The sequence below is a fragment of the Myzus persicae genome, unplaced genomic scaffold, assembly GCF_001856785.1.
Source record: "Myzus persicae strain clone G006 unplaced genomic scaffold, MPER_G0061.0, whole genome shotgun sequence".
NCBI classification, from domain to species: domain Eukaryota; kingdom Metazoa; phylum Arthropoda; class Insecta; order Hemiptera; family Aphididae; genus Myzus; species Myzus persicae.
The window spans coordinates 130,621-155,409 of record NW_019101036.1 but is presented as its reverse complement, the minus strand read 5'-3'; the positions used below and the strand labels follow the sequence as shown (position 1 = coordinate 155,409).

The 24,789-nt window shown below is 27.5% G+C and overlaps 1 protein-coding gene across 4 annotated transcripts; it reads right to left on the bottom strand.

The window, feature by feature from the left end:
* Nucleotides 1–165: 165 nt before the first annotated feature.
* LOC111027481 (phosphatase and actin regulator 4-A) lies at nucleotides 166–24,633 on the bottom strand. Of its 4 annotated transcripts, none has more exons than XM_022305867.1 (14): nucleotides 23,276–24,616; nucleotides 19,160–19,336; nucleotides 18,976–19,083; nucleotides 17,859–17,984; nucleotides 3,342–3,620; nucleotides 3,008–3,265; nucleotides 2,649–2,949; nucleotides 2,440–2,475; nucleotides 2,236–2,378; nucleotides 1,978–2,134; nucleotides 1,828–1,883; nucleotides 1,659–1,762; nucleotides 1,419–1,591; nucleotides 166–243 (listed from the first exon to the last, which is right to left on the bottom strand). In XM_022305867.1, the coding sequence occupies exons 1-14, from the start codon at nucleotides 23,547–23,549 to the stop codon at nucleotides 228–230; spliced, it is 2,208 nt and encodes a 735-aa protein (XP_022161559.1). In that variant the 5' UTR covers nucleotides 23,550–24,616; the 3' UTR covers nucleotides 166–227. The 4 variants fall into 4 exon arrangements, with proteins under 4 accessions (XP_022161559.1, XP_022161560.1, XP_022161561.1 ...); XM_022305868.1 differs by having other exon boundaries at nucleotides 2,440–2,472; XM_022305869.1 differs by lacking the exon at nucleotides 2,440–2,475 and having other exon boundaries at nucleotides 23,276–24,611.
* Between the last annotated feature and the right edge of the window lie 156 nt (nucleotides 24,634–24,789).

Below are 24,789 nucleotides of genomic sequence, written 5' to 3'. Positions count from 1 at the left end.
TTTCTATCGCCTGATAAAAATTGTTTAATACATTATTAAGTTATTAAATATTTTTGTTGATTTTTAAATATTTAATTTACTAATATATGTGTATATAAAACCTACTTTTTATCTAAACAAGAATAATTAACAGCCAATTCTGACTAATATTCTTTCTTCTTGCTCTTTTTTTTAATAGATATATATATAAATTTAGTTTTTATGACATGTGAGAATATCTGTTAAGTTCACGGTCGATGGAATCTGTAAACAAAAAGTATATTAAGTGTTAACATTATATGAATATGGTTTTACAATTTTACACCATATGATTTATAAATAAATACCCTAAAACTAAACATTTAATAATTTATAACGATTGAGAAATCAGACTTTTATCTATCTTTATACTTATGAATAACTTGGAAATCTACAAATTAAATATATAGTTTCTCAAAAACAATTCAATATCAACATCATGTAAAACTATGATTTATCAGTCATTACATATTATGATAGTGTAGCATTTACTAAGTAGTATTATATCATGGAAGAGATTCAAACACTTGAGCAGAATAATTATACACACAGTACGTTCTCGATTATCGGTGATTAGTCGCTAAATTACATATAAAATTATTTAATACGTACATACATTACATCATGAATACAACAAAAATCATTATGGTTCAACGAATCAGTCCAATGTATGAGCACAGATTATATTAAAAAATGTTAAGTTTAATATAATCTGTGGTATGAGTAAATAAAAATCCAATAAATATTTTTTTCATTTAATACACTACACTTAAGATGTCTCAAATAAAAGTAACCTCTGGCAGGAGAAATGGGGGTGGCTAACATGCCCCGAGTGTTATTCTCTTGCAAGTGTCACTTTAGAGCAATTTTTAAGCGGCGGCCGATCGTTAGAAACAATGAGTGTAATCTGACAAAACTAGACAGACATTGGTCTGAGGCTTAATATTACATAATATATTTTATTTATTTAGCTATAACATTTTTGTTTCAATAAGTGTTATTTTTCTGTTATTATGTGGATTACCGTGGAATTTGCTTATCTGCGGTTGTTGCACCTCCGTAATTTGTGGGTAATCAAGAGTTTATCATGTATATTAAATCTTAAAAATATTGTATTTATTTAAATGAGTCATAATATAATTAATAATTGTATTAATATTAAAAATATATATCTTATATATCACCAACCATTAGGTAGATATTAAGTTTGTTACTTTAAAAACAAAAATTACAATTACAATTAATCATGTACTATTCAAAGATTTTACAAGTCACTTATATTTTCAGATATATTATTATATGCAGTACATATGATATTTTTTTTTATGATACCTAATTATTTAGAGATCTAAGTTATTTTGTTTGTTATAAAATGCAGTAGCAATGAGTTTAAAACTAACCTGGTAAGATGTTTACTTTCTTGATGCACTTCCATTTCTGAGCTTTTAAATTCATTTAGTTCTTTTCGTATAGCTGCTTTATCTTTGGTTGTCAACCTAGTCCATGGTTTATCGGCCCGCCGATCATAGTCGTGTGCTTGTGTTACTTCTATGTAATCATTGAATCGAATAATCTAAAATTTTTAGAATTCAAAAATGTTAAATTCATACATATAAAGTTTAAAATGAAATAACACTTACTTTTTTTTCTTTCAATTCGTCAACTGTTGGCCTAAAACTTAATTTTCTTAACAACATGCGTTTCTTTTCTTCTTTTAATTTTTTTTCTTCTGCAGCTGTTTGTTCTAAAATTTAATTTAGTAATGAAAAATTGAATTCTAATTATAATAAGTTGAACAAAATATTTTACTTTTTAAGATATTTCTTTCTTCGAGTTCTTCCTGGGTTGGTCGCATGCTCAAACGCCTAAAAGTTGATTTTAATTTATATTAATTCAGTAAGAAAAATAAATTAATACTTAAGAAGGTTATAATAAGTAGTTACAATATCATTTAAATACCTTATAAGACGTGCACCAATGACTTCTTTTGTCTCTTGTCGCTCTTTATCACTCTGGACTTGAAGAATATTACGATTAATGAGCTCTTGTCGATTGGGACGTAAGGCCAATTTAATAGCAAGACTGTCTTTCCTAGCAATTTTTTCAGCCAATCGATCTAAATATGAATTACAATTGTGAAGTAGTACTCATATTACTAGCCAAGATTGGTTTGGAAAAATTTAAGTATAACTACAATTAATAGTTAAATTAACTTACTATCTAAATTATCATCTCTGTACAATATGGGTCCATCACCAGAACTGTCATCATCACTAGACTCATTAGGTCTAGCATTTTCTTTATTTTCTTGTAATGAACAAGGTAGTGAAATTCCAAACACTACTGGACGATTAGCACCACTGTAATTTAATTGAAAAATAATTTAACAGTAGAACAATTTAAAAATTAAACTAAATTTACCAAAAACGTATCCTGGGCTTAAGTGGAGCCCTTCTGCTATGCAGCGATAAACAAATTAAGAAAAATAAAATAATGAAATGAAGAGCCAAACAATTGCCAAACAATTGGCAAAATGGCAAACTATTCACTTTTCTTTCTTATAACCTCGACTATTGCAAATTATTTTTATTTACTTCTTTTAATTTAATATTTATTATTCAACAACATACTTGAGCAATTGTGATGATTCTTGACTTTGATTAGGTGTTGATGGTTTTTTCAGTGCTGACTTAAGAGGTTGTGCATTGAAGACAGGTTCTTTAGCAGGAATCTGCTCTATATGACTAGGAAAATTGTGACGACTTCTTATTCTAAATCCATTAGAATCATCATCATCATCTACTTCTTCTTCATCATCGTCATCATCTTCTTCTTCATCATAGTCATCATCATCATAATCATCTTCATTAGTTCCCATTTCCATTTCCTCATCATTATTATCATTGGCACTATGATTTTGACGATTATTATCTAAATGGACAAAACACTTTAGATATTTGACAACGCTTATTGTTTATAATTTTATTACGTTGGTATAAGTATGATTGTTGAGCTGGTGAGCTGAACATGGGTGGTGGAGGAATTGGGCCGACTTCAGACACCGGTATAGGGGGTTCAGGTAAATCAGAAAGCATTAATGATGAATGCCCAGGATGATTGTTATACATCATCCTAGGGCTGGAATGATAATAGCCTGTCCTAACACCACTGGCCATCTGAGACATATTTTGTCCAGGCATAATCATCGAAGATGTCCTATCACAATTTAACTTCGGAGATTCACTACCTGTAATCATAAAAAAATAATATATTAGCAAATGGTCTCATGTACATGTATATCTGCCATTTAGTGATAAAATTACCTGGTGGCAATAGTGAATTTGGAGGTCTGGTAGGTGACTGACCGGATCCTACCAATAAGGACTGATTAGGTGCATGGTAACAGAACAGGCGTCTGGTGAGCGTGCCACCAGGACCTGTAAGCGAGTTGGGTCGTTCAGGTTTTGAGCTACTAGGCTGTTCAGCTACATGCTGCTGCTGTTGTTGCTGCTGCTGCTGCTGCTGCTGCTGCTGCTCAAAACTTAATTCTACTGGCTCGTTATGGCCTTGCACCGTTTCAGTCTTGTTATCTTTGTTCAAGTCTAAAATGATGAAAGATTTAATTATCAGCATAGTATAAAATTATTTTCATAAAAATGTATTAGGTATCTAAAAAAATAAACTTTAATTCAATCATAGAAATATATTTTAGCAAACTTTCTTGATACAAATAGGTTACACCTCAAAAAAATTGTAATTCACGATAAAAATGACAAAAGCTTAAATTGCCTGTATCATATAAAATATAAGCCATATACAGGCATTGATTAATTAAAAATTATTATAATAATTATAATTCAATATATATTTTTAAACTCATGATGAGTAATTTTTTTATTGCCTATATAAATGTTCTTCATTATAAAAGAAAAATAATTTTAAATAATTTTTTTAGGTCTGTAGTATAAGTGATAACCGAAAAGTAACACGCGACATCATAATATGCGTGAAATGTTCAATTTTTATTACGTGGAATCATGGCATAAGGCCATAAAATAAGTGACAATATCACAATATACATCAAGAGGTATCGTACTATTAAATTTTAATTTAAAACAATAGTTTCTACTTCTGATAACTTTAACTTTTAAGTATAAGCTTACCCAACCAAGAAGGTGTATAATAGTATGAATAATTATGTAACAATACTAGATGGGTAATTATTTTATTTTATTTTAGTACTGTACTTTTAGCATATTGAATTATTGTAAAATGTAAATATTGTAAGTAATCGATGATTATTTTTTTTAACAAAAATATGACATGATAATAATTTGATATACATTTTACATTTGTTGCGTAAAGTACTTTTCAAATAATCAATAGTTTAAAAATATTATTTGGCATTTTCATAAGCAACTATTACACTATATCTACAATCTACAACAACACAATATTATTCAAACTAGAAGTCATGGCCGCTAAATATCGATATTTGGCAGGTTCACATCTTTTTTTGTACCAAATCAGAGAAAATAGAATACACTCAAAAATAATAATTTTTGATGTAACTAATCATTCCTTATTATTCCTTTGCACAAGGCCTAAATATTCTAAAATTAGATAAACACATTCCATTTCACGTCACATAACTTAAATGGTCCAGAAATAGTTAACTAATCTATGGTCCCGTGAGTTGCCAAATATACATTATTCTTTGCAAAATATCAACACTTATCATTTAATGCGTTGTCTGTTATTTGTTCTAAGCTGAATGCTGATTAAAAGATTATTTTTATTCAAAGATCTCAAAAATTATTAAGTTGATATACATTCATATTACATAATATTATCCTAAATTCTTAACCAAACCTAAACAAATTTAGATTCATCATAATCAAATAAATATGCACAAAAAAATACAGAATATAATCTACCCAATGCTTAAAATATTTATAACAGTAGGAGCACAGCATCATAAGTGCAAGAATTGGTTAATAATCAACTACGAGTGGATATTTTATTATATTATATCATTAAGTACGTACAGATTAAAAAAAAATAATTCGGCATTTAAAATTAAATCAATAAAGTAAAATTTACACGGATAAATTCAATAGTGTTGACGTAAATGAACATGTTTATTATTAAAACGTAATAACATTTGGCTATTCATGTGGCACATCGCACATGTCTTCTAAATGTTTTGATACAAATGATACCTACTGAAGACAGACGACTGATAAAATAACACTGACACGCTGTATTTTGGTAGAGCATGATAATAATTCTTCGTCGTTAAATTTACATATTTTTATTACATTTTAAACATTTTAAATCGGTAAACAATATACAAAAAAATATGTACTTAAATAAAAGATATTTTTTAAATGAAAGTCAGGGATCCTAAAATTAACATTTTTAATTAAAAAATTAAGAATCTAGTATGTATCAATACAATCACGATAATTAAAATAAACTGTTTCTTGAGAAAAATTTTAATATAATATTATGCCAAAATATTTAATTAAATTTAATGTCATTTGATTTACAGAGAAACAAATTCAAAGTAACACACGTTTAAATATTTTTTTTACAAAAATTAATTATTTCAGTAACTTGCGTAAATATGTAGAAAAACAAGATCTATTAAATGTACTCAACATTAAAAATAGCTGCATTTAAATATAACTACTAACTAGATTTATTTTAGTATACTTCCGCGTGTAACCGAATTACTATCGGTATTGTCGAAGATTACCTTTGCAATAATTGTATTTTATACACAAATCAATTAAGTGTTTATTTAATTTAAATTTCACAACTTCATAACATTTACGTAAATATTCATAAATTTATAAAAAATAAAATGTATTTAAAATATATATATATTGCGATTAAATGTTGTTCGAGGAGAGGTATAGGTTAAAAAAGGTTAAAATTCAACTTTGAATTATTGGGAATAAATTTGTTCATGATTCAAGAATGTACTAACGTGGTATACAAAGCTAGGTATGTACCTACCTATGTATCATTTATCAAATGATTTAATTTAATAATAATAATAATAATAATAATAAAAACTTAACGGATATATATTTTTATTTTTTTGGCGGGAGTGGGGGTAACAATTATTAACTTCATAAATTGATTAAAGGTTCTTTTGTTCTTTTGGCAAATATCATAATATTCTGATTTAATTTTAATAAATTATTTTATAGCTCAACAGGGGTAGCATCTATTTGACCATGGCACGGATAAAAGCTACACGAGACTTAAACAAAGATCTAATAATAGCTAGGCCTTATAAAATAAATACTTTTTACTTAAACGTCTATGACAAATTCTCTTTTCTATAAAAAACTATAAACGTTTTGTGGTTTTATTACAAGCAATTTTAAAGGACCATTGAATACTACGCTAGTTACACGCTTAGATTTAATTTATTATTCGTTTAATTATGTGATATATACAATATACATGACTATACAACTATTATTTCATAGTTTCATACAAACTAAATTTAAGAAAAATTGTAACGAAAGATATTTATCATTTTAAGTTAGCTATAGAATAACAAGTAGTTTGTTTTATTGATCTAGAAATGGAAATATAATATCGTATGCTGCATATATTATTGCGATAGTTAGGGTTTCTGTTTTATTTTCCAATTTTATACTGTATATTTTAGGCTCATAATATATGTATTATACTTAACGTTAGTGGTTTTTGTAATTAATCATGTTATTGTAAATAAAATATATTTTTGTTAACTATTACAGCAAATACATAGGTAGGTACTAGGTAATAGCTTTTATTACTTTCAACAAAAATTTCTTTCGTTGTTTTTCGATTATTTATTTTTACAATTAAGTTATTTCTTAAGTATACCTACCTAACTGGACAACTCTTGAAGAAGTATTATTATTTTAAACCTTCATTATAAATTAAAGTTACAAGAATAAATACTTGTCTGCAAGACAAACATAAATATCATTGTTTGCTGAAATTTCAAAATAGAAAATATGTATTTCATGTAACTAATATAATGTGGTCAGATGAAGATATGAGAATTAGATTTAATTAAAAATGTATAAAAAATATACTCAAAGATATGACGAATGGCGTTGTTATATAACATATAGAATGAAAATATTTATAAAGTATGTAAATTGAAGGTAAATATTGCATAGTAGGCTCCAAATCAAAACTTATTTATTTTTGAACAACTGTAATACTTAAAATGTATAAATAAAATGATTGATTTTAAGGTAAATTACCTATACATATTATTTATATAAGTATATAACAATAACGAAATTGAGCTAAATTCAGACTTTTAGAAACGAGAAAAGGACCTTACATATGTTTTCAAATCTTATATTTTTCTGATGGAGTAAAATAGCTAGAAAGGAAAATTTTAAAATTGACCCACAGATTCGCATACTCTATTGACGAATTTTAGTATAACACAGATAATTGAGCTAATTTTGTATAAATGCAGTACATTGTATGTAGTCGATAGTTTTTAAACACTTGAATGGTATTGATAGTTGTATCGCTATGCAGTAATATATAAACCGTTTATACATAAACCGTTTTCTTAAAAATATTTGGAAAATGCGATAATTTTGATATTTGTACGTGTGAATTACGAACACCGCAGAACCAATTGCAGTCGCGCCCAACAGTAATTTCCATGCCGACGGCGTATCTCGACCGCGCTATGGTATAGGTATAGTGCACGACACGCGCGTGACGATAAAATTATTACCGTTTGTAAATAATTGGATTTCCCCCAAACCACTCACTCAACCGTCACGGTCCACGGGTACAATAATATTGAATTTTACCTGCAATCCTCCGGACGAAAGCTGTCGACCGGGCAACCATCGCGAGTAGCGGCGGAGATCTCTTCTTTTTTGAGGCGACGGGCCCATACCTATCTATCGGAAAACCCGTTCGCGTCCGAGGTCTGAAGTTATCGTTGACTACCGAAGTCATTTCAACACGGAGATCGATTTCCGACAATGATGTTATATTTTAATATTTTATAAGAGTGCGACGGATTGTCGATTATTGTGCAGTATGATGCCAGTATTCGAATACGATCACGAGCGAAGCACGGATGGAAATGACGGGATTCTTCTGCTGTGCAACTGCGTTATCATGATATATATATATATATAACGTGTGCGATGAAGAGAAGAGAGAGAAGTGGATCGATCACCGAGATGGCTGCACGAACGCGCGACGACTAATAAATATATCGACTGAAATTTGTCTAGCACGCGCGTTTGTACGAGGGAATTTTAACGCTACACTAGTCGCCCACCCGTTCGGAACACCGGCAATGAAGGCGCCGGGGAACTGGGAGGTTGCACCTCTGCCATGTAGCTAATACACTATTATAATAATATTATGTTCTTCCGACAAATATGCCACCGCTATGATATAATATGGTGTATATATATATATATGTATAAACAAAAACACTCCGGCGAGTGCTATAGGATTTTGCCACAATATATATCAACATAAATTATTATTAATAATACCGCAGCTAAACAGCTTTCTCGTTGTACCGACGCAAATAATCTACTTTATTACTATAACACGTTAAGTAAGCGCCAAGCAAAATGTATGGACTCATCTAAATTAGACAACTATAAATTGTAATGTTTATTTATAAAAAGAAACCTGTTCGATATATTTTGTATCGAAGTTTTTAGAAAATCGGGTACTTTACTTCTAATCGCGAAATCAATAAAAAATACATAGAAGTTAAAAATCTTTCCCAGAAAGAATGTGTTGTAAGTAAACAACACCTTTTGAAAAGTGTGTGTTCGCCGTTTAAATAATAACTATTAACATTATAAATACTTTTGAAGTAAACTGAAAAAAAATGCATACAAATTAATATGCGTTATTGGAGACAACATGAAGGCACAGCCGCACAGGTGAGGCTTATGAATCCTGTAGGTAGTGCGTGTATGAGTTATGCACACTAAGCACCCCCGCGATTTGTCCCCATGGGAAACCCCCGCGATTTGCATCCATGGGACGCCAACGACTTCTTCTCCACTCATACCTGTGTATAGTCATATTCAAATCGTGCGGCATAATTCGTAATATATTAAGTGAACACAATTACACAAGTATCAATGTTGTTGAATAGTATAATAATAAAATACTGTAAAATATATATTATTAAATAGTAAAATACTATTTTATATAGATATTATACAATATAATATTATTATTATTATTATTATTCTACAGCCGTCGGTGACGCATCGCACATTGGTTAATCAACGGCACGCGGTGGCGCTGCGGAATTTCTAAAAATAAACAACAAGTGCCAATTTATTATTTGCATGTCACGCGCCGTTGATGCGCGGTTCCAACGTAAACGCGAAACGCTAAAAACGAGTCGTCGTGTCGTGTAATATATATACACGCGAACATAGGCAAGCTTCGGTACTATACATTATCAAAAATAATCTTTCTTTATAAACTAAACACGGATATAATATTAGACAAAGGAATATCTAATATCAAAGTACCAACTATACACAAACAATTAACACAGTTAACATACTTAAATTATAAAATATAATCTATCGGTCCAAAAATGTGCAAAATATAACATTATTTCCATTATAGACATTAAATTAAAAAAAACTCTTTCAAGATTCGTAAAAAAAATTACATAGGCTACTGCAAATACAAAATTATGATTTTAGTAATTATTGTTAGTTTTATAGTTTTATATTGTATAAATTAATCGCACAATTATATATTTTATAAGATTCCATTATAAGGATTAAGGAAATATAGAAAAAATATGTATTTATTTTTATCGATATTTTAGTTTAAATAACAAAAATTCTTATTTTAAAGAAGCTTTTATTAACATTAAATCATCTTAATATTTATAACGAAAAAAATTATTGGTAAACATGTCGGGAGAATTTTTTTATTGTTCTCGAAAGAGATGTATGCATTTTAACTTTTTACTAAGAATTAAATAAAATTATGTTTAATTGTATTTACTTTGTCACTTTTAATATTTAAACTAAAAAAAAATATTGTTATAGGTAAGTCGTACGGGTATAAGATCAAGATAATTATTGTACTTGTCTTACACAGGTTTTTTGAAATTGAGTTGAAATCAAACTCATATCGAACCATCGATATTGAAACGATTATTTTTCAATTTTTGACATTTTCATACTTAGTATTTATAAGTCACTTTTCGGTTCTTTGCATCTGATAGGGTTTTAATAATTATAACCCGTTCCAGATGAGAGGAACTACTACTTGCTTTCAACAAGTTCTCAAAACCGTTTAAATTGTGAATGTAAACGATTTATTTTGACAGTATAAGTGATCACATTATATGTATATTTCATAAAAGTATAAAACCTAAGGTTTACATGATAAAAAAAATAAGTTTTTTTGTTTAGCTTTATAGTATAGTTAATTTGCATGGTTTTAAGAATTTTTAGGTTATACGTTTATCAAGGATTTACATACATATTTTAGTTTCGTATTTTTTTATAGTGCATTATATTTACTGCCTTATAAATCGTAATTTATTTTTCCCTGCGTCGTGGATATAATATCAACAGTAGGTTTTACTCTAATGCACATTTTAACACTTGCGTGATATGTATAACGTATATACGGAGGTGATGACGAATTTTAAGATTACTGCCTTATAAGAAATGAATACGTAGCAATTTTATAATACGTACTTAGTGTTCTAGTGTATAGGTTCATTGTATACACTGAAATATACATATTATATAACATATAGGTTATAGGTATATAGTACATACTGTATGAAATGTACACACGAATATAATATTTTAGATCAAACAGTGAAAAAATATGTTAAAATATTTATCAATTTTCAAAAATTAAACGATTTTCGATGATTAGTTTTTACAATTTATAAATGATCATACGGAATATACTGAGTCGGCTATACAAATCTACGCTGGGATCCAAAATAAAATATATAAAATATCAAAATACTTCTTTAATAGATACCTATTGGGAAGGGAAAGAGAAATAGTCATTGCGGTTTTACAATTGCGCAGATATATAAGGTTAGTAAAACTTTAGCAAAAGCTTGTTGGGTTTAATTTAAAATATGATAGAAACATGTTATATGTTTTATTTTATAACATTTGTACACAACTACGCAAGTTCTTAAAAATACACACATGGTGAATTTATTATACATGTATCATAATAAATATAATATTTGACAAGCAGCTATCAACTTTCCATTTGCAAATGGTTGCCAGTGCCTAATTTTAATTTAATCCTCAAAATTAAAATTATTCTGAAAAAGTTAATCTATAATGATTAATGGCACACGCCTAAATCTACGTGCCGAATACGTAACTCATTTACAGAGACAACACAGGCGTAACGAATATTTTCCGATTTCCATAGTTTATCAATCATTCAATTTTATTAAAATTATTAAGTAGATATTATTTAATTGTGTATAACTTAATTATTCTAACAAACTTTTTAGTCATGTATTTAAAACTAAATGCAAGAAAGTAAAACTAAGATAATGTGCATAATATGATAAATGTTAAGACGAGGTCTTGACTAAGGTCACTGCTACGTGGTTTGGCACATGACGCATGAATGAAATCGGCGACACGAGTTTTTATTTATATTTATATTTATATTTATTAAAAAAAGAAGTATTTTCTGAAAAAAAATAAGCTGTAACAACAGATTTCAAATCTCGATAAAGAGTTATGAAAGGAAGTAAAAGTAAGTAACACAAAGAACTAACACAGAAAATCAGGTAATAAAATATAATATAAATCGTCATACAAGTCGTTAAAATAAATAATTTTCGGAATTTGTAACATGGAATGAATTAAGTTCCGAATTTAACTTGTGGTGGGATAATGAGCACTTATTGATTACAAACATAATAAATTCAATATGGATATTATATAAACAAATTAAGTTAAAACAAAAATCATCAAAAACGAAAAAATTCATTAATAATTACATAAAATGTTAAGTTAGTATTGAAATAAGATGTTATTCTGTTACATTTTTTTTTTGTATGCCAAATAATTTATACAGTTACCGGGAGTGTACATTTTTATTTTGGAAAAATAAATGTAATATTATGTAATCTACCTAATTATATTGTTATGATTTTATTTATTTATATATTTTGTGACACAATTAATCATGGAGTACAGTTACTTTAACTGTTAATGCTTTTATGTTTCGCATACGTAAACGGTCATATAAAGATGAACACCGCTATGCATCGTAGCTGTGAAACAGTTAAAATCAACCTTCCACTATTAGTTCTTACCAAATACCAATCGTGACTTGAGTTTATGATCAGATCATATCTAATACAAGCCCTACAATTTCAGCTTCGACCAAAATCACAAGACATTAAATTAACGAAAGTTAATAATTTTGTAAAATATTAAATATTGTAGGCCGTAGGGTAACAATAGTACAAGTTCAATAAATACATTTTTTTTAAACTAAACGTTTTAATATAATTGTGATTATTGACTTTTTGGGCAATTTATTAACTGCTTTTAAAAATACTACCATTAGAGTTCTTCGTTATTTTAGTTATTGGTAGTATATTATATTAAACGTCACGCAACGTACCTAACAAAATATTCGATTTTTAAAATAGATATAAGATTTCAACGCATAAAAAAACCAACAAATATTAAAATATTAGAAGTATTGTGTGCAGCGTGTATTATGAAAGGTTCAATATTTTAATATTAATAAAATATTACAATAATATTCTTAAGAATAATAATAAGAATAACTACGATCTCTAGACTCTTAAATTTATTTTTTATATTTTATTAGTTTTTAAATTTTAAATAGGTACCTAATCTGAATATTGTATATTTAGTTAAATAAGACATAATTCTTAAATTAAATTTTTTTAGAAAGAAAGTCTATCAATCTATAAAACCCAGCAAAATGTCAATTATGACATAAAAATTCGTAAAAATTTAAATAAAAATTATTTTAGGAATAAGTTTTAAAATGAATTAAATAATTGTTTTTACACACAAGGTAGATACATTATTGCCGTGGAATACAAAATTTATAATTATTTTTATACCTAATCATTTTTTTTTAAAATTTTGATTGCAATAAAATATTTGTCAACTTGAAAAACTACTGACTGGCGTTTACAAAAATGTAACATACCTCTGTGAAAACAAGAACATTTCATTATATATCCCATCATTGGTCGTTTTGGGGGTAGTTCGGGTTTTAGGTAACATGAATAAATTAGCTACAACTCGATCTAAAGCAGCCTTATATTTCATAAATAAAAAACAGGCAGTTGTTTGTACTTCGTTCAAAGTTGACCTTTGTAAATCGTCTAGTGGTATACTGTCAAAAGCTCATAAAAAAAAAACAAATTAACCAACGATGAAACGGCAGCGACTACACGGCGGGTCACGTCACACGAAGTTTAAAAACCTAACTACCGTTGCCGTGGATATACGATTTGAGGGGCCCCATGGCATAGTTGAGAATGCACGACATAACATTACTTTTTCCTGTGTGTAATAATTCATTTCCGCCTTACCTAAAAATCCAATCAGGGTAGCCAACTCAATAACGTCTACTGTGTAATAATTATAGGCGGGAAAGGTACATTTGCCGATTTACCTAATATAGTAATTTGAAATATAGCATTTAAATCGTTTATTACAGATGAATGATTAGTAAATCGTTTTTAAATTGTTTTCTAAATAAATGGAATGAAAATAAAAATTACATATAGGTAAAGCTTATCCTTTAAAAAAAAAAACTGATAAAATAACTCTGAAATTAAAATGCCACTAATTTACGGAAAAAATCATTTTAAATACTAAATTTAAAATTTCAGTGACAATTTTCAATGATTCCACAATCAGCAATTTAGGTAGGTAGGTAGGTAAATTACAACTTTTTAGTAGTTTTTGATATGGTTTAATACGATTTTGATAAACACCTTAATATCTTGAATGTCTTTAGTGGTTGGTGTATTGTGATCACTTAAATGGGAATACATAATACATATATGCTATTTTTTTTTAATGACAAAGTATATTTTGATCTTATTAATAATATTTATCAAAATCAACTATTATAATACGAAATAGTATAAATTAAATATAATTTGTAGGCTGAGGTTGATAAATAAAACGACTTTGGTTACTATTCAAAATCTAGAGTAGATCCAATTGACAAACATAGAAATTCATACACAGGAGTAGATCGAATGATTACTGATTAATACATCAAAAGTATTATTTAAGCTATAAACAATGAAGAAACTTCAACCAAAATGTTTAGGAGGGAATAAAATTACGTACAGAGTCGATTTTTCGGTACCTAGATAGAAAGTAAGATAAGGTACCTCTAAAATAAAGTTAAAAGTATACTATATTTGATTTATATTCTATTGGTTATACAATGTGTTTTTTTCAATTTAATTTGAATTTGTTTTGTCTTTTATGACGTTCTGAAGCAGAGTACTTCAATCTTCAAATTTGAGGGTTGCTTCTAGTAGAAAAGTTGGTCGGAGTTAGTACTTTAGGTCTAAAATACACTATTTTCTGTGCAAAATAATCGGGATAAACTAAAAAAAAATACGCATCATCAATTTTGGTGCAAATCTAGAATAAATAACCATAATAGATACTTAAAATATTTTTTTTTTTGGTCGCATAATTTCATTTTTAAAATATTTTTGGTCCTTTTGAGATATTTATATCCTTTGAATTTCGATTTATAGTTTTTTTTCGATTTCCGCCAATAAATGTTTTTTTAAGACAAGTTTGAAAATGTAAAAGATCCAAGGTTTCTATCAACTATCAAGTTTTTCTTACCACAGCTATAGCATAATGAAATTCTAAAAATTATAAAAAAAAGAAGTGTTTAAAGTTGAAATGTTGACAAAAATAGATACTTAAATGAATACTAACGATTTTAATATTTCTTTTCGGTTTTTTGTAATAAAAACTTTTTGCCATTACACATAAATTATTATTTTCTATAAACAATGAAACTTTCAAAATATTTTTAAGGTAATTTTATATTATTTTTCTTATTCCCATTGATATACTGTATGTTAATAACAATATTATGGTATAAACTAATCATACAACGTTATATTATATACCATGTTGTGGATTAAATTAATTAGCCTACTGTATTACCATAAGGGCTACTAGGATGGGTGGGGGGTAGGCTTAGCTCTTTAAAACTTGTAATAACCCCCCAAAAATACAAAAATAAAAAAATAATTAAAGAAACTGTAAATTTTATTTTTATTTTTGGAAAAATATTTTATTTTAATTGTATAATTATTTTATATGGCCTATGATAATACGGTAAATATCATTAATAGGCCTGTATTTGTTTTTAAGGAAACAATTTATGTCAGCTTATTATTTTACATAATTTTACATGTATATGCACTGAACTATAATATACACAGCATATTATTATTGTGGAAAATAAAACTTGAATAAATTCATATTTGCTTTTTTGGTATAATTTTATATATTTTTAAGTGAATTTGATATAATATTAAAAACAAACAATATATACAATATATTATATTGGTGGGGGGAGGGACGTCATGCCACAGATTACTTTTCATGTAACATCAGGTAGGGGCTACATCCTCACCAAAATGTTGGCTCAAGTTGTGCCACTGCATATTACTGACGGTAATATAAATTAATTATAAATTATGGTTAGTTATAGTTTTTGTCATCTGCTTATTCGTTTTTTATTGCATCCAAATTTTACATATTTGTTACAGACTTCTCAATGACTAGGTAGAAGTACTTAAAACCTATATTATATGGCAGAATGACTTTTCTCAATTAAATTAAGGGTTTAAATACAGTAAAACCACAAAACAGGGGAAATCTCTAAATATATCGAAGGTTCTTTGAGAACAAACTACAACCTTTCTAGTAACTAAAAAGCTGAAAAAATCTTAGCGACTGAGATTGTCAGTATTAAGAAGACTCATGGTAATAAACTATGTTTATTCTATGCAGGTAATTCTTAAATTTGAATGTATTTCATTATTTTATACTTTTTTTACTATATTTTAGTTATTTATTTTTTGTTGGTAAAATAAATAAGTAAATACATTCTTTGGAACTTTCCCAGATTAAATATTGGATCATGTTTACAAGCATAATTTTATAACTACAAAAACTAACAAGAATGAAACTTTTTATTTTTTTTTTATTAAAGGAAATTTTATATTTTTTACACAATTTTTACAATAATTTATACCAGTAAGTTAACCAAAAGTTAATATCAATATTTTTATGTAGTACAATTTTAAATTTTGAGAGGAGATAGGAATGTATTATGGTTATGTGTTTCAATCTTCAACTATGATGATAGTTTCTGATATCAAATTTTATTTAGTTAGTCTAGTTTATTAAGTTAGAGGGAGGTGTAGAGAGAGGGTCAAAGGTAAAAAAATTGCAATACTTTTCTTAATAATTGGGAAAACTAAATACATTTTAATTATTATATTGTGTGAACTAATTAAATATTTTGCATCATTAATAAATACCTACACTATTTTATTTTATCAAGTATTTAATAATATTATGATTTATTAAGGATTCCATGATATACTTAATAGTGTCTAATTACTTCAACAATGAATTCAAAAGTAAACAGGGAAAAGTATTTTAATGGCTTCAGTTAAATAAAATAACATATAATACTAGGTAGATAAATGAAATGAAAAATATAAATAATAGATACTGAATGTTAACACAATATTTTTGAGTATAAATATTATTTTGTTATAATAAAATGTTAATAACAATTACGCATATGCGATGTAGTAGGGAGGAAAGGTTCAGAACAACTAGATTTGTTCACATTCAAATACATACCGTGCTTTATATTTTGTTTCAAACATTATATTTGAAGATAATTTTCTTAAAATCAACAAATTGGTTTTTTATATGATTTATTAAATACATATGCAATGTTATTCTATACAATTTAGGCGTATTGGTACCAAATGCAAATTTTCATTCTGAATGAAATAACAAAATTAATTTTTGTCTTATAATATTATTTTTGTGATTTTAAGACAAATTATTCAGATTATTCAAATTATATAGAAGTGTTCATAAGATGATGTTCATATTTGGTCACATAATATCTTATGATCGATAAAAAAATTAGTTGGGATAGTATTAAATAAAGAATATTTTAAACATGTTCCTAAACATGACTGAAAAAATCTGAAACTTGGCAAAGGGTATGACAATGTAAAAGTTTTTAAATTCACCTAAAAAACCAGATCACTGCTAAATTTCTGTTTTTTTAATGATAATATTGATTTCATTAAATTATTATTTTATATTCTGAGTATAGCTTCATAAATATGTGTTTAAAATTAATTTATAGTTTTGTAAAAATTTGTCATGATAAATTACAAAATATACTTAATTGATAATATTGGTTCATGTTACAGATAAAACTGTAAATTTGATAAAAAAAAATATCAAAAACATTAATTTCTATACCCCAGTTTACATATATATATTTATTTTTTTATTTCTCACACAATTATATTAAATTAAAACCAAAACAAAATAATAATAATACAGACATTTTTTTATTCTCAGTACACTTGATGAGGAGTTTAAATTTTAGTTCTTTAAATTAATATTTTGATTATTATTATTCTAATGTATTTTATTGAATTACTGATCTTTGTTTCATTTATGTAATGGATAATTTGTACTTACCATTCATAAATTGGTTAGAATATCTATTTTGTTGCTGTTGGAAAAGCATTGATGAACCAATATTAGGAGCGACGGTAACACAAGTAGTTGTTCCACTTGAAGTTTGATTTAGTTGGGGTGAATTATCTAATAAAATTATAGAAATAGATTACAAAATATTATTTATACAAAAAAAGAAACATATAATTATTAATTGTTTGATAATTTTTTTATGACACATTAAAAAATATTGTGACCTATACCCCAACAAATTTAATTAACCACTGATATCTTGGATACAATATTATAGATGGAGCTATTTCTTAATTTTCTAAAGCACTTAAAAAAAAATGAGTAACTGGTTGAAATTAACTGATTATGTATATGTGAAGAGAAGTAGATTTAACTAAAAAGATAAATATGGATCGAATATAGATGAGGACATTCAAAGTCAATCGCCCAAAATCTACCTTGTATTTAAATACTTACCAGCAAAATATAAATACATACATGAAGGATTGTTTTGTGCATACCTAGTACACACATTAAGCATCTAAATGAGACATTCTTCACTTATACAGTTACGTGTGCTTTAGACCAGCATTTCCCAAAGTGTGTTCCGTGGAACCTTAGGGGTCCGTCGGACAATGTCAAGGGTTCCGCCAGGTGTATGAGATTATTGAGAAAATTATGTTTATTTAATGTTTGTTATTTAAAAATTGTTTGATTGAAATTTTTTTTTAAAATTAAGTTTAATAATGAAGTCATTAATAGTATCATTGAAATATTATTTAGACTTGAGAGTTTAGAGAATTGATTTTCCTTTTTTTATTTAGAAAAATTGTAGTTGAGTTGGATTAGACATTAGGGTTCTGCGAAACACAAACAATTTTTTAAGGGTGCCTTAAAAGTTTAGGAACCGCTGCTTTAGACTATTACACAAACATAATATGTAGTAACTCCATGCTTCCACCATCCATTTTATATGATTTAAGCTGATACCAAAATTATGTATGTGAGGATGAAGCTTTGGTGTATTGACAGTATTGTTATTACTTATTAATAATGAATAAATATATACAAACATTGTATAACAGTTTTAACCATGTCATTTTATTTGTGTTTACTATATTCATACCTGATTCAGAGATCGTATGTGTTTGAGCCATTGGACTATCTAAGAACAGGATTCCTTTCTGGATTAATTCATCTCGATTTGCTCGCACTGAGATCTTCCTTTCCAAATCTATTAAATAAAAAAATCAAGTAAATAAATAGATTATATTAATTTATTATTGTAAATTTAAAAATTGAAAATTTACTTCTAGATGTTGTTTCAAATTTTTCCGATTTCTTTTTTCGTTTCCATTTCCATGGTTTGAAAAGTTTACCTAAAGCAGAAAACTTGCTGGGTTGTTTTCGATCTAATTGTAATGGACTGGTACGTGTTCCTGATCCTAAGCTATTAGTTCGAAGTGCTGTACCATTTTGCTTCTTGGCTAAAAATGTAATAACAATTAAATAAAACAATATAGGTAATCATATGATAATATAAACTATAATAGGTACAATAATTATATTCACATAGTCGTGCAACTAAAAATATATTATTAAAATATACAAGTTTATAATATGGTTTAAATATCCCTATTCAGTAATTATGTGTTTAAGAAAATAATAGACAAATAAAATACTAATATTACTTGTAAACAATTATAGACCTTTTAACATACTACAATGATATTTAATTATGAAGAACATGAGTAGGTACCTTGAAAAATGGTTTAATCTAACGATTCTATAGTAAGTTACTATTTGTACTTAAAGTAAATAAACCTTTTGTACCATAAAATTATTAAGGTACAAATTTAAAATTAAAATACAAAATAATATGCAAGTAGTTATTACACATAACATATAATACTAAAATATTATAGGAAAAGATCTGTGTACCTATATACATTTTTTTTTCAATAAAATATTTTCTATATTATTACGCTAATGTATAGAAAAGTACTTTTTTGTAATAGTAATATTATATAGGTATATACATAGGTTAACTTAATTTTTATCACGATGGACATCTGAAACTTCAATAATGTTATAAAAAGCATATAACTATGTATTATAATAGAATACCTATCTATGTCATATAGCTTATTTTAAAATGTAATGCCTTACAAGATCACATAACATAACAATAGAATGACCAAATTATTTTTTTTTTTACAGTAATTTACCGTTACAACAGTATAAGAAAATATCTAAAGATATTTAGGGAATGTGTATATCATGAATCATGATGTGTATATAGGTAATATCAACCTAACTATTGTGTATAGGTCATCAACATTAGATATAAATTATAAAATAAAATAAATAAATAGATATTAATATTATATAAAAAAAATTAATTATTAACCTCATCATTAACCTATAACTGTGAAATTAATGTTGTTTCATACCATATTATATAATTAATATAGATGCAATTGCAATGAACCATAAGTTTCTTAATGTATTTAACTATATAGGTAGTTTTGTAGTATAAAAACAATATTTATACAATGATAATAAATGGTATACACTGGGGTATACACTTTGATGATCATATAGGGTATCCCGAGAGGATATACCCATTAGCCGCAGAGGGGGTATTTTTATTAAAACCGGTATTTTTTCCGCTTCAAAATAAAAAAAATGATTAAAAATCATAAAAATAAAATGTTGAAAGGTCAAAATTTTCAAAAAAATAAACTCTACAGAATACCTTGAATTGTTTCAAAAATGAAAATTAATTTTTTTACTTTTTTACTAAAAAGTTAAATTTATGTTGACTTTGTCTCTGAAGTCAAATAAAAATAAACAGATTTATGATATATTTATTATATCAGGAGATATTGCAATGTGTAAGTTAAGGTGTAAGTTAAGGTGTAAGTCCTCGAGTACACATTATACAGGGTGATTTCCAAGTATGCTCGCTCATCCCTATTTATTTTTCAGTAATGCAGTTTTTCAAAAATGATGTTCGGAATATTTAAAATACTTACTTACAAACCATATTTTCAAATTTTTTTAATTTGTTGTACTACTTAAGAAGTGCTCATAGCAAAACAAAATTTTGGTGACTACCCCTCTTTTTATACAGGTTAATTAACCTAACCAAATAATGTTGACGTATCAAAATCAAAACTCAAATGAGCAGTTTTTGAGTTATTTTACTTTGTGTGCTAAAGATAATTATCGGTCCACGATACCTGATCTGGAAGATGTGGGGGCTATGATAATTTTAAAATTGTAGTAATTTATATAAATCTAATAATATTTATAATATACACAAATTTTCCAAGGATAATACCTAAATACTAGATCCAATATTACATCTATTTTAAACTTTTGAAGGTTAATCCATTTTAAGGACTATTATTTTGAATGTAAACATTTTAATAACTAAAAAACAATGGGTTAAAATTTTGAATTTGGTACATCAAAATTTCCATAAGAATTATTTGCTAAATAAATTAAAATGAAGAAAGCGAATTTTGCATGAAAAACAGAAGTTTGTATCGCCACAGGTCACTCCTTAATTGGAATAAAACATCCCAAGAGTAAGATTAACTTTATTATAAAATGAAAAATTGGCAGGGAGCATGCTTGATGAATCACCCTATATGATGTGTAGGTGTTATTATTAAAATAATAATCATAAACTAAATTATTCATAATAAGATACACTAAGTAGTAAGTTCAAATATTCAGGCCTAAAGGGCAGTCTAGAGTGAAGAATGCAACAAACAAAACTATTAGTATAATTAAATTATCTTATACCTACTTATTTTACCTACTAACAAATTGTATCTAAGTTGGTTAAAATCGAGGTTAAAGTTAAATATTTTTTTAGAAACCAAACTTAAAAAATTGATTTACTATAGATTATATTGAAAAAATTATAAAATATCTGAACTCATATTAATTTTTAGGGTTCAATAATATACCTACATAATTAAATACAAACATTTTAAATTTCATACTTTCATGCATCATATCTTATAGGTTCCTCTAATATATTGTATTGCCTATCGATTAAATAATAATAGCAACAACACAACTAACAACCTAACTTTGGCCTAGCTGGCTCGCCTACAGTATCGACATCTCCAACATTTAAAGAATTTTTACATTTTACCATATTGTAAATTTAAAATTGCATAAATAACTATAAATAAAATTATAATACATTTTATTAGATCACACAGTTTACAACTAGAAGGTGGTATATGGTATACCTGTAAGCAGGCCTGTCGCTAAGGCACAAGCAAGTCATGAGTTACTTTAAAGCCCCATACAATTTTAAAGAAATTGAGGGCAGCAAAATTAAATAAATATTGGTAAAGAAGAGAGGCATTAAAAATTTACCTTTAGTGAGAAAATTTCTAATGCTGGGCCTACCTATAAGTACTAAATTTTTAATACAGGAACACAAAGATAGGTATTTAGTTTTAATGAAATTATGTTTAATACTCATTAGGTTTAATATACAACATCATCATTTATGAAGGTAGGTATGAGTCATTCTGAATGTCATTGTAACATAATATTATTATTTTAATAATATTTTAGTGGGTATTTAAAAAATAATAATTCTATGTTAGATAATTTTTCATGATTACCATTCTATTAAAACAGAATCAAAATAAAAATATATACTTTAAGAGAGTTCAAAAGTTATTAAAATTTTAAGTGGATAGAATTGTGCAACATTTACACTTCACTGTAAATAAATAAATTGATGTCAATTTGTTGACCATGAATTAATCATCCAATGAAGCTTATAACATAAGCATCAATATTATAACTTAAATGTTTATTAGTACAAAAATGAATTGGCTGATAAGATAACTATTATATAAAGTCTAATTTAAATTTCAATCCTAATGAAAAAACTGTACACAGGAATTCGAAGAACTTAAATAAAATTTTACATGAATACCTATTTCCAATCTAAAAAAAATGATAATAGTTACCTATTTTTTAATATAAATCAAATACTGGATACCAACTTCTATTTTTTAAACAGGCAACTAAATTTACAAGACTCATGATTTTCATTGTCTTACAATTATTGAATAATTCTTTGGAAGGTAGGTTGGTAGTTTATTAACTATTTATTATTTTGAGTAGGTTCTAGGTAGATACAAAATAATGTAGACAATCAGTAATTTAATTTTTCAGGAAAAAAAGAAAGTGCATGGGTCCCTAAACAAAAAAGATTTTGTTTTTTTTTTCGAATAAAATATTAAACAGGCAAATATCAATGAAATAAACCATCTATTATAACATAGGAACCTACTAAATTGAAGTTACCATTAACTGATAAATATACACTAGAAGATTTTCAAGAAAAAATCTATGCAAATACGTTTTACAAGTTTACTCACCAATAATAAACTTGCCAGTAGTTGGTGATGTGGGCGTAGTAGCAGTACCACTAGTGTGTAAGAAATCCGTTAATGACAAGGAAGACGCAATTATTTGTCTTTTCTCTTCGAAGTTTAAATAGTCCATACTATTACTCCTAGGTTGTTGTTGCTGCAGTTGTTGATGGTCCTGCAAATTGTTCTGTTGGCCATTGGAATCGATCTTGTCTGACGAGGGTGGTGGTGGTTTCTCACCATTTGCGGGCAGACACCCGCTGGACAAACGTACCGACATATCACTTTACCGACACATACTAACTAAAAATTCACAACCTCACTAATATTTCTATTACAAATTACATCGGTCTATGTACAGACACAAAACAAATACATAAGAAAACACAACTAGGTACCTACGGTAGGTAAAAAATAAAAAAAAGAACAATATATCATATATAATTAATACTATTTAACGAATTAACAAAACACTCGGGAAGCACTTTTGTTGCGGTGGACCTGGCGAACGAGTCCGCCTAATAGATCAGGATGGCACCAAGTTCCATTGGCGTTCTCCGGCACTGACGTCCACGGCGGCCAGTATTCGATGTCTGGCGATGCCGTTCTCGGTTCTCGTGGGCATCATAGACGTACGGCGACCGACGACATTCAATCAACGGAAAACGATATAATATTAAGAACGTACGTACACCGATCGGAATTCGGGGACGCTCGAACGACCGTTGCGCGCGCGCGTCCAGTCGAGTGTTGCTGTCACGGAAAACCACCGCGGTTTGGCACACGGAAACGCTAATCGGACTAATTTAATTTATTTATTACTATTATTGCTATTATTACTATTATTACTATTATTACTATTATTATTATTATTATTATTATTATTATTATTATTATTATTATTATTATTATTGTTGTTGTGCGGCGGCGGAAAATCAACGGGTTGATCGGTGGGAGGGGAGGTGTATTGGAATTTCGGAATTTTCCATAGATAAAGAGATTAAAACGATTGCCGAGAGAGGTTCGTTGCGGACGATAGGTGGGAGTGAAAATAGAAGGCGGGTGCACAGTGCTGACGTTTGCACGAAATCTCCAAACGTTTTTTTACAGTCGACATAATATTGTGCATTCGTTCCGGTGCGTGCCCAGATTGGGTTATTTTTACTCGGTCCCGCCAATACGCTTTCAACAATAAAATTATCTAGACCAGACCGCAAAATGACAATCCCTCGTAGGGCGTCTGTCTGGGTCTGGCCATGGCATATTAATATGTATAATTATTGTATGCATTACATTATTACTATTATAGTATTATGGTGTTATAGAACACGGGTCACTGAACATTGTGTAGAAAATAATAAATACAATTTTTCCTACATTATATTCAAATGACGAATTAACAAGTCAAAATACATACTGAAGAAATTAAATGAACTAAGAAAAAAATATGTATTAAAGTATGCATCCATCACTTAGAATAGTAAACACTGGTGTGTTTGTTCAAAATATCCAAATCTGTA